This window comes from Eschrichtius robustus, chromosome 3, assembly GCF_028021215.1.
Source record: "Eschrichtius robustus isolate mEscRob2 chromosome 3, mEscRob2.pri, whole genome shotgun sequence".
Taxonomy (NCBI): Eukaryota; Metazoa; Chordata; class Mammalia; order Artiodactyla; family Eschrichtiidae; genus Eschrichtius; species Eschrichtius robustus.
In genome coordinates, this window is record NC_090826.1 from 165,752,148 (window position 1) to 165,764,139 (window position 11,992).

Sequence of the window (11,992 nt, forward strand, 5' to 3'; positions counted from 1 at the left end):
TTGGATTCTGTCCTGGCTTCGCCATTATCTTGTTTGATCTCAGGCAAGTTACCTATTGCTCTGATTTTTCCACCTTTTCTCCCAGTCAGTAAGAACGGGCTATAAAATCCTGGTACTTGTCTTGTTAACCTCACAGGACTATCAGAGGAATGAAATGAGAAAATAGTTACTCTGTGAAAGTATTTGGTACATAGGGAAGATAACTGATTTTACATTCATTTTTTTACATCTTGCAGAGGCATAAAATGCCTCCTTAAAGTTAACCGAGCTAAGTTTACGTATTTAATTAATTTTCACTTATAAAGCAGTTACTACCTGTCCAAATACCTGAGTGAAGTAAAGTGTTGCAGGGAATTGCCTGGCGGTCCAGTGGTTAGGACTCGGCACTTTCACTGCCAGGGGCCCAGGTTCGATCTCTGGTCAGGGAACAAAGATCCCGCAAGCCACACGGCATGGCCAAAATAATAATAATAAAAAAAACAAAACCAAAAAACACAAACTATGTTTCTCTGTAACTTTAATAAAATGTTTTAAAAAAAAAAAAAAAAGGAAGAGAAGTGTTGCATTATAGTTGCTCCACATTTCTTGTTAGGTGAAGTAATCTTTGTTGTTTTGCCAAGCTCTTTAAATTCCTTGAAAATTAATATCCTCACCTAAAATACATTTTCCCCTGAGTCTTTAGCATTTAGTGAGCAGCTAAAAGGCACTGCAGGTTTTGTATAATCCATGAGAAGAGGAAAAGGATGTCAAACTAGAGTTACAAGATAATAAGTGGTATTTTGGAGGGATTTCTTTTCTGTCCTCTAAAGCCTGTTTCTACTTTAGCATATCACTCCCTGTTTCCTGCTTCTTTGTTGGGCACTGAGATAATTTTTTAATAGGCTAGCTCATACACACTGTCCTGCTTATAGGTTGCTATCACTTAGTCATAACAAAGTCAGTCATATAGGGGAAAACCAAAAATCTTTGGAACGGAATTGGAAAGCCATAGTTTAGATTGCAGTGAACAAACTCAAGCCTGTCAGATTGATTGGTTGTCTCTGGAAAGAGAGAAGGAGAGGGACTGGGGAAGGAGCAAAGGGAACTTCAGTCCCATAAAGTATTAATTTTTGTATAAATACTGAGCAAAATAACAAAATGGGAACACTTGTTAATTTGGGGGTGTGGTTACATGGGTGTTTGTTACATTGTTCCTGTGCCTTTCTGTTCTTTTAAAAACTTCCTGGAGTATAGAAGAGAGATTATGTAAATACATAATTACAGTCTATTACATGTAATAGATATATATTCATAGACAGTGGGATCCCAGGGTAGGGAGTTGTTCATTCTGCTAGAGAGTTTCAAGAAAGGCTTGAAATGGATAGGGACCATTTGAGCTGACCAATTGATCATCAACGGAAATGCTTTTTTTGCTTTCCTGTCATGCAGTGAATGTTCTGAGTGTGCTGACTTGTTTTGGTTGTATGCCCTTCTTCTGGAAGCTGGTACTCTTTTAGAAAACTAATGTGGAAATTACTGAGAATCTAGGCCTTGGAAGAAGGTATTTTAAACTCTTAAGTGTTTTGCCAACCTGCACTAGCAGCAGAGAGAGGCGTTGCTGTTTAAGTAACTGGTTTGTAGATGAGATGTTAAATGAAGTGTATATGCAGATATGCCAAAATATATCATTATCCCTAAACCATGAAATTATATTATAAAGGCTTTTTTTCCTATGTTTTCTTTCTTTTTTTTTTTTAACTGTTGTAAATGTATGCTTACTTATTATAACTTAGTGTTTTAGTTTAAAAAGTTACTGAAATGCCCCAACACTCAACAGTAGATTGGATAAATAAATTTTGTATTCTCACAGTGGCATATCCTGTCGCAATGCGAACAAACAAAATACAGTTATAATTACTTGTGACTTAATAGATGAACCTCACAAACAAATGTTGAGTAAAAGAAGCCAGACACAAAAAAGAGCATATATTATACAATTTCATGTATGTGAAGTTCAAAAACAGGCAAAGCCAAGTCTGTAATATCACAAGTTAGAATAGTTGTTACCCTTGGGGGACTTTCTGGAAAGGGGTACCAGGAAGGGTTCTGACATGCAGATAATATCTTTTTTTTTTTTTTTAATTTTATTTATTTTTTTTGGCTGAGTTTGGTCTTTGTTGCTGTGCGCGGGCTTTCTCTAGTTGCGGCGAGCGGGGGCTACTCTTCTTTGTGGTGCACGGGCTTCTCACTGCGGTGGCTTCTCTTGTTGCGGAGCATGGGCTCTAGGTGCGCAGGCTTCAGTAGCTGCGGCAGGCAGGCTCAGTAGTTGTGGTTCGCGGGCTTAGTTGCTCCGCGGCATGTGGGATCTTCCTGGACCAGGGATCGAACCCATGTCCCCTGCATGGGCAGGCGGATTCTTAACCACTGCGCCACCAGGGAAGTCCCACAGGTAATGTCTTGATCTGGGCGTTGGTTACATGTGTATGTTTGGCTAATGAAAATTGATCAAGCTGTACATTTATGATTTGTATACTTTTCTATATGTACATTATAATTCACAGTTCCCCCAGAAGTTACTCAAGTAATATTTAGGCATTTCTTATAGTATTAATATTTATTCATCTTGATAGGAGAGGAATGTCCTAAAGTAGTTGTCCTTTAGATTTAAGATGTTTTTATTCTCCATTTTGACTCAGAGGACATTTTGATTTCATGTTTATGAATATACATATTTTAATCATAATTATGTAAACAGTGATGAATTTTCATTAAGAAAGTATTTTGACCTCAAACTCCATTTTATAAGCTTATTTAATTTTTAGGTCAATATTTTTTACATGATGAACACTTTTTAGTTTAATCGTGATAAGAATTTTTCTGTATATAGTTCAGAGTGAAGATTTACTTTATTGATTATTTTTGTCAATATTTGATTTGTTGGTTACTTTGGGGGCCCTTATCAGGTTTCACCAGTTATAGCTTCTGCCTTTGTGAATTTTCTTCTGTGACCATTTATTTCTACCAAGTTTAATTTTTCTGATTCAAATTTTATGTATCTGAATTTTATCAAGATTTTCTTTTATCAATTTTAAGAACAGATGTTACTGTGTTCAGTTTTTACCTATAATAATTTTATTTTGGGTTGATTATTTCTACCTACTTTAATTTTTCCTGGTTAGTTTTTCTAATGATCCTCAGGTCACAAAAATGTGATCCTCAGTTACAGTTTTTTTGTCCACGTTAATATTTTGACATTTTTAGCTATCAGTTTGATATTGTGATACTAATATTCATTATAGATAGGATAAAAACTGATAAAGTTTATTAGTAATTTCTTGGAGCTACTTGATGGGGCAAAAACATAGGGTCAGAATGCATTTCAGGGCAAATGTCTGGTTTATTAGCCTTCCTGGTCAGTGTATCTTCACTTTTTCTTGACTTACAGGCAGCGTTACAGAAACAACAGGAAGTAGCAGTAGCTGGGGCTTCTTTGCCTACATCATCAAAAGTGAATACAACTACGCCAAGTGATATGATGTCAGTGAATGGACAGGCCAAAACCCACACTGACAACTCTGAAAAAGAGCTTGAACCAGAAGCCGCAGAAGCAGCCCTGGAGAATGGACCAAAAGGTATGGTTTGGCATATGTGCTCTTCCATCCACATGCTGTAATTCAGACTTCATGAAAAGCAAAAGTCAGGAAGTCAGGTTAATTAGCTTTTGAGAGCAATTACATATTTGTGAGAGTTGAATGCTTTTGCACTCTTTAGTCTGAATCTGGTGCTTCTGGTGACTCTTTGAATAGTTTAGAAGAGCAAATCGATGTCCTTTGGGCACTTGGGGTTGTCTTGTTTTAGATATTGGTTATCTATTGCTATGTGACACACTGTACCTGAATTTAGCAGCTTAAAATAATAAACATTTATTATCTCTCACAGTTTCTGTGGGTCAGGAATTTGAGAGCTGCTTAGCTGAGTGGTGGTGGCTCTGGTCTCTCATGAGGTTGTAGTCAAGGTGTCGGCTGGGACTGCAGTCATGTGAAGGCTTGACTGGGACTAGAGGCTCTGCTTCCACAGTGGTTCCCTCCCATGACTGGCAAGTTTGTGCTGGCCGTTGGCAGGAGGGCCTCAATTCCTTGCCCCATGAAGCCTCTCCAAAGGGCTGCTTGAGTGATCTCAACACAGTGGCTGGCTTCCCCCAGAGCACGTGATGCAAAGGAAAACAAGGCAAAAGCGTCAGTGTCTTTTATGCCCTAGCTTTGGAAGTAATACATCTGCACTTCTGCCATATTCTGTTGGTCCTGATGCATTTTGGGTGGTAACCTTACAAGTACATGAATACCCACAGGTGCGGATCACTGGGGGCCATCTTGTAGATTGGCTACCATATATTTACAATATATTTGTGAGACAAAAGTACCGTGTTACCAATAAGAATTTAGATTTTCAAAGGTCTGCTTACCTTTTCATGGGCAGCTCATTCATTCATTCAACAATTGGTTGAAGATTTTCTGAGTGTTGGGCTACAATGGTGAAGCAAAATAACACACATAGAATGTAAATTGTGGCTATGGTAAGTACTGTGCTGGAGAGAAAGATCTATTATGATGTGAGAGCACATAATATGGGGGATATGACCGAGTTAGAGAGGTCACCAGAGGTTTTCCTGGGGGAAGGGACACTTGAGCTGAGAGATCTGAAGCAAGAGCAAGAGTTCACTAAGTAAAAAGTAAAAGAGAAGTAAGAAGGAGTAAAAAGGAAGAAGAGAACATTTCAGTGATGGTGATCAGAGATGGTGGTGTGGTTCATAAGAAAGTTGATTTCAGAGTTCTTCCTTGTTCTTTTTAGAACAAGTAACAGAAAATAGTTTCAGAAAAGACCTTGAAATACCTTGGTTCACACAGCCCCCCCCTTTTTTTTCCTATTAAGAGTTTATCAGTATTTTCAAATGAATCTTTTGTCAAAGTCTCTGTGAATAACTCTGGAAAACCTGTTGAGTACACATAGACACTGCTCAGTAACAAGACTTTACCCATTTTTACTCAGTCGCTAGCGGTTCCATTCCTATCCAAGTTTTTCTCTTTCTTTGAGTTCTTTTAGAATAGCCCCTCCCGTAGAACTTTGGTTTACTCTGAGGTCAAGACTTTTTTCTGATAGAGAGACTGAAGTCAAAGCCCAGCTTTCTTTGTTTACATCCAAAAATGAATTTATTTCAAGTCCAGATCTCTCTACTTTGTTAGAATGTTTCCCTGTCTCCAGCTAGGAAGTTTCCAAGGTCATTCTTCAATGCCCATATGCAATTAGAGTGTTGGAAAAAATCCTGCTTAAGACTGTGGATTGCATTTGTTACTTAAAGTGGTATGATGACCTCTGAATACCTGTGGCGTTGTTAAATGTAGTAATTTGGGGGGAGACTTCCATGGGGAGGCTTTTAAAGTCCTCGATCTAAGGTAGACCAGATTGCACTTGGTGCCTTCATGTGGCTGAGCAGGTCGTCCTATGCAAATGTTGCTGCCTACAGGCGAAGGCTCATCCTCTTTAGCCTTTGTAATTCCTGTTGCCTTTAGAATCTCTTCCAGTAATAGCAGCTCCATCCATGTGGACACGACCCCAGATCAAAGACTTTAAAGAGAAGATTCGGCAGGATGCGGATTCCGTGATTACAGTGGGCCGAGGAGAAGTAGTCACCGTTCGAGTACCCACCCATGAAGAAGGATCATATCTCTTTTGGGAATTTGCTACAGACAATTATGACATTGGGTTTGGGGTGTATTTTGAATGGACAGACTCTCCGAACACTGCTGTCAGCGTGCATGTCAGTGAGTCCAGCGATGACGACGAGGAGGAAGAAGGTAGAGCCATTGGTCCATATTCAGTAGCTGGGTTGTGTGTTGGCAAACATGGTAGCAGTTCAGATGTCAGCCAGCCATATGCTTCCTAATTAACACTTCCTGGATGGGAATCAGTCACTTCATTAGTGGGACCTTGGGCTGAAAAGATTGCGAGAGAAGCTAGCCTCTTAAGGGACTGGGGCCTGAACGTGAATTTTTTTTAACACCAGGAAGGTCTATTTGACAGTTTAGTTTACCGCTTTCTAAATGCTGTTTTACTTCCAGCCTTGTGTGTTGAAAAGCCAAATGTGCAAGGCCATTTTGAAAAATTTTAAAAGAGCAAGCAAGAAATTCTGCCAGCTCTGGAATTTATTTAAATTTATATTTCTGATATCAGCTTTTTAGGTTGTTATTCTAAGATTTATTTTCTCTAACTAGACAAAATAGAGTGTTTCCAATGACCGTCTAAACTATCTTGGTCTAGGAAGTAGGTTGTGAAATGTATTGCTTACTAATTGAGAAGATGGTCTCTTCAGTTTTGTTACTATCCAGAAAAGTTAGAACGCAGGGCTTTTGTACACACCTAGTAAGCACGTTAAGTATCTGTTGACTTGACTGAGAGTAATATGGAAAGAGTGCCCTGACTGGGAGAATGGAAAAGCACCTTCAGTTCTTGGCCCTAACTAACCTTTCAGGTGACTTGTACACAAACTGCTTATTCTTGAAGAGTGTTGGTAATCACAGAGACTCCATTGGGATACGTTTAAAGAGGTAGTTGTTGAAGGTGCATGGAGGGGGGCTAAAAGTTCAATCAGCTTTTGATATACAAGTTCAGTTATATCACCAAGACAGTCTAGGCCCTTTAGGGTCGTGTATGGCAACACACACACATGGGCCAGTGTCATTTAGGAGCTACTTTGTCTTACATGGTGTTTTGTTTTCAGCTATCTTTATTTCTAAGTACCACCAGCAAGGTAAAGCATTGCCCATAAATACTACTAACGGGACCAGAAAGAAAAAAAAATGTAAGAATGGGGGAAAAAAAAGAAGAGGTGAGAGAGAGACCTGAGATTGCAGGGCAGGTGCGACTACCATTGTCTTACGTGCCCTTCAGCAACATCAGGACCAGTAACTAAGCCATTTACTAGCCTTTCTGATGCACACGGGGACTCATTAAAATCAGATGGTTTGCAAATGTTTGGGAAGGGAAGTTTGGGGTTTTTTTTTCTTTTTAAATTTAATATTATTTATTTTTTATACAGCAGGTTCTTATTATCTGTTTTATACATATTAGTGTATACATGTCAAGGGAAGGGAAGTTTTTGTTGCATGTGCAAACTACTGCACTTTGTGAATAATAAGAGAGAATTCTCTGTTAAGAAATGGGTTGAGGTAAAATATTTCTCCTGGCTTGTAAGCTAGGTAGCTTTTAAAGGAGATTACTTCCTAGTCTGAGCCCTCAGCTGATTATCATTTTGGGGTTATTGCTGTTGGGAAGAGCACTGGTAAAAATGGCTGGGGTCCAGTGCCTGACTAGAGGTAAGACATCCTTGACCTTTGCTCTAATGTATGATAGCCCTCAAATGGAAAATGGCATTACCTATCCTTGTGCTGTTCCTAATCATAAAATGATTTGCAACTAAAACTAACCCATTAAAACCTCTACATTAACAGTAACGACAGTGAGGGGAGTTCCCTGGTGGCCTAGTGGTTAGGATTCCGGGCTTTCACTGCCATGGCCCGGGTTCAGTCCCTGGTCAAGGAACTGAGATCCTGCAAGCTGTGTGGTGTGGCCAAAAAAAACCCAAAAAAACCCCGCAACACTGAGGATTTATTGCTCCCCAGAATTGTTTCCTAAGAGTGAGCCTGTCTCCTTTTTGAAGATTTATCTCACAAATGGCTTTTGGTCATATGCCTCCTTATGGAGGCTACTGTGCCACCATGTCTTATCCACATTGTGTATTTTATTTTATGGGGGGTCCTTTTAGCTTGGTTTAAGATGGAAGAGGAGTCCAGTTTTTTTGTTTGTTGCTTTAGTTTTTCTCCATTAGGTCTTGAAAGATTGAAAGATGGAGGAGTTTGTTTTCTCTGAAGAAAACATAATGGTAATCCATCCTCCTGCTGTAATTCTCCACTTGATTGTTTCCAGGTCTCAGGTCTTTGCTTAGATTGATGAAAGATGCATTGTTCATCTATCCCAGTAACCTTTAGTTTTATAGATTTTGAACAAAATTTGGATCTTGAATTAGTGGGGCCTGATAATCTGTTTCATGGATATTCTTATGGGCAATAGTCTATAATTTGAATGGGTTGTGTTTCTCATTTGCAAATGGAGGACATTTAATTTTCAAGTAGTATTGCTGTGATAAAGCAAATCTGACTTGGGCCCGTTTATAAGAGTGTCATCTACTTTTTTTAAATAAACTTTTCATTTTAGAATAGGTTCAGATTTACAGAAGTATTGGAAAGATAATACAAAGAGTTCCTGTATACCCGACAACCCAGTTTCCTCTATTATTAACATCTTACATTGTACTGTGGTATGTTCATCATAGCTCATGGACCAATATTGATATATTATTAACTAAAGTCCATATTTATTCAGATTTCCTTAATTTTTCCTAATGTTCCAGGATCCCATCCAGGATGCCACATTACAGTTATCACGTCTGCTTAAGCTCCTCTGGACTGTGAGAGTTTCCTAGACCTTCCTGGTTTAAATTCCTAATAGTGGCCCATTGACAGTCGTCACATAATTGACTCATGTCTCTCTAATTCATTCTGCCATGTTGTAAACCTGAAAGGCTTTTAAAATCTATGCTGAGTATTCTCTTGATTTATTTTCCTTGAGGCTGTTTATATTTAATATGTTAAACTGAGACTTTTTAACTGGTTCATAGTTCTCATTCCTATAGGTTTCTACAGGTATTTTTTTTTTTCCTAACCTCATATCATTACAGTTCAGAAAACTATTAACTGGGGCAAACCTAGAATCAGAGCTTATTTTTTGCCACTGAGATCATCCCTGGGTTTCACAGGCCTAGTGAAAATAATTGAATTTTCAGAGTGTCTGGGAATGTCTACCTCTCTAGTGTGGCTTTCTCATTTTACTCTTTATATTTCAGATAAATAGAAAATAATAGTCCTCATAAGCTCCCTTCCCACCTTCCTAAAACAAGAGAGGACTTTCATATTGTTGAGAAGAGGAGGATCAGAGTAACATTTTCCCTGGTCTCACTCAGATCAGTGAGATTCCACCTGTTAGGAGGAATTAGGAATTGAGTGGATGTGGAAGGGAAAAAGTGGGGCTCAGAAATAGGAGCAATGATCTGAGTACAGAGAGGGAGAGAGGATGCTGACTGCTGCCACCACCAGCTGTTTGCCACTGGGCTCCCAGGGCCCAGACAGTGCTTGGTACATAGCAGCTGCTCAGGTATAGAAGAAATTAACACGTGTTTGCCTGCACATAAGTTGTAGAATGGATTGAGAGAATTCCTAATGAGCAATTTCTCAAAGAAAGGATGGAGTTTAAGATGCCTGAGGCAAATGTGGTTTTCCTGGATCTGTTCACACTGACATGTCTCCATTCTTTCTCACAGAAAACATCAGTTCTGAAGAGAAAGCCAAAAAGAATGCCAACAAGCCTCTACTGGACGAGATTGTGCCTGTGTACCGGCGGGACTGTCATGAAGAGGTGTATGCCGGCAGCCACCAGTATCCAGGGAGAGGAGTCTACCTCCTCAAGTTTGACAACTCCTACTCTTTGTGGAGGTCAAAATCGGTCTACTACAGAGTCTATTACACGAGATAAAGATGTTAACAGAGGCTGGAGTCTAGGGTTGGGCAGAAGATGGCATTTAATTTGGAAATATCTTTTGACTGTGGTGGAGCATTGCAGCCTGTGTTTACCCTATTGATTTCGGTCTGATGGTTTGTGACTCTTCTTGGGAATCAGGATTTCCTTGAAACTCTTGAGCATTAGTACTTCGGGGTTAAAGGGACTCCTCAGACTCATCCAGCCCTTTGGTCCCGACCAGCAGAGTCACAAGTGGATGCTGATGTTACGTGAGCTACATGTTAAATTTTTAAAGTCTCCGAAATAAAACAGCTCCACATTGACCCCACCTGGCTGATGGTTAGTGCATTGCTGCCTGCTCTGTCTGTGTTTTATGAGAGCACATAGTTCCTTTACAGTGCCCTCTGAGTTGAAATCCTGTGTTAATAGTCTACATGAGGTACATCTGACCTTGATCGAAGGTCACCATTTTTAAAACTTAAAAACTTAAGACCTCACGGATTATAATAGAAAAAGAAATTGCCTCAACTTGATCTTGTTCTGAATGACCCAGATTGTTTTTGCTTTGGGTGCAGCTGTTTAGTTCGGAGTTATATTGCAGATAATTATTTTCTGAATAACCTTAATATAGAAAGTTCAAACCTGATAATTGAAGTATCAAGATACATAGAACACTTCAAACATCCATCTTAGCACACCTCCACAAACTCTTGGCCCTTTTCTCTTCATCTGGTATTCATAACTACCAGTAGCAATGCAAAATTGATTCATTTTTGCCTTGATTTGGCTTTATAGAGCATCTCAAATTGAAACTGTTTTCTACACAAGCATATAGTTAGGGATTTTGTAAACTTAAAATGACACCTACTGAATTAAAATATATAAAATCATTTAAATATAATTCAGTGTATGGGGAATAACATTGCACTAATATGGAAATCACTGCCAGAGATAGTCCATTTTCTTTTGATTTGATACTACTTAGGCATACACCCTACATGATTCCAGTGGGGAATTACGAGAAAGAGTTGGAAATGCGTATGCCTGTACTTAAATTTTTTTATAGCTTTAATCTGTATTATGTCTTCATTGATGGAAAGAGGTACATCTTTGTTTTCCTTACTGAAAACAAATATGGATTAATTGCTTCAAATTTGTATAAGTGATTGACTCGTCTGGAGATTCTTGTTTTCAGAAGGGAGGGTGGTATAGATAGAAAAATCACAAAGATGGCAATATACACATAATGCTGTTATTATATGTTGTTACTGAAATACTTAGATTTTTAAAATTTCAAATCACAAATCACTTCTTGTAGGAGGGTTTCCATTGATTAGCTGCAGCGTATACAATTCACTACATATGAGGCTGTTTGTTTTTCGTGTGCTGCATTTCTTTCTGTTTTTCAATACCTGGTTTTGTACATATCTAACTCTGTTGTCTTTTGGTTGTTCAGAAACTGGATTATTTTCTCCTAAGCGATGCTTAATGTGTGTTTTTTAATTTTGATTTCAGTAGTCCCAGCTTATGGATGTCCGTACTGTTACACCAGAAGGTTTGTCAAGCTGTCCATCAGCTCTCATGTGTACATGGTGTAGAAACCTTGGGGTTAGGCACTTCCTGGCTTTTTTTTTTTAATGAGAAAACACTGTATTTAAAATGTAAAATAAACTTTTAAAAAGCAGGCACTAATATATATTTCTTCCAGCCTTTGATTACAGATTTCTCCTTGCACATGTTAAGATGAATTATCCTCTAAAAATATTGTTCTTGGGAGCAGTGTATGTTACTTGACATAGCGGCAATTCCTGTCACATGTTCATGTCAGAACATTTTTGGTTTTAAACTTTTTTATTGCCTTTGGCTGTTGATTAGTATATTGCAAGTGCGATTTCAAAAAGATCTTGAAAATAATATATTTAATCAATTAAAATGTTTATCTGTATCTTGTTGATGTTTCATTAATATAGTTACTCTTTGAAGCATTAGTTCTATATTTCATCATTTGGGTAGGACAAGAAATGTTTTAAATGATCTTTTCTGTTTTAGAAAGTTAAACAACAACAAACTATTTCTGGCTAATTATTTAGTTTCTGCTGTGAATTACCCTAGTTTGTTAAAATAGGTTAACAGTTTTTCAGACTTCTTGATGGAAGGGAAAGCGCTGACTTTTCTAATTGACAGTGACGTTATAAAAGTATTTCCCCTTCCAAACCATTTGTGTACCTTGTTCCTTGAAGACGGAATATGCTGCTTTAAAGTATCTCCTGAGGTGTGGCGCCTGGGAAACAGCAATGAGAGGCATGCCCCAGTCAGTGTGATGTGGAGTGCCACAAACTATTCTAAAAATGACCCCCCCACAAATAAATAAATAAATAAATAAAAA

At 38.4% G+C, this 11,992-nt stretch overlaps 1 protein-coding gene and 1 pseudogene across 1 annotated transcript in view; both read left to right on the forward strand.

The window, feature by feature from the left end:
• The window catches only part of ACBD3 (acyl-CoA binding domain containing 3), a 33,475-nt gene extending 22,173 nt beyond the window's left edge, over positions 1 to 11,302 (forward strand). Inside the window, exons 6-8 of the mRNA XM_068541738.1 lie at positions 3,425 to 3,611; positions 5,547 to 5,831; positions 9,410 to 11,302. Coding sequence (XP_068397839.1) covers positions 3,425 to 3,611; positions 5,547 to 5,831; positions 9,410 to 9,621 — 684 coding nt within the window. The 3' untranslated portion in view covers positions 9,622 to 11,302. The remainder of the gene's footprint in view (positions 1 to 3,424; positions 3,612 to 5,546; positions 5,832 to 9,409) is intronic.
• LOC137760760 (uncharacterized) lies at positions 9,863 to 11,302 on the forward strand (annotated as a pseudogene).
• Positions 11,303 to 11,992: the final 690 nt, after the last annotated feature.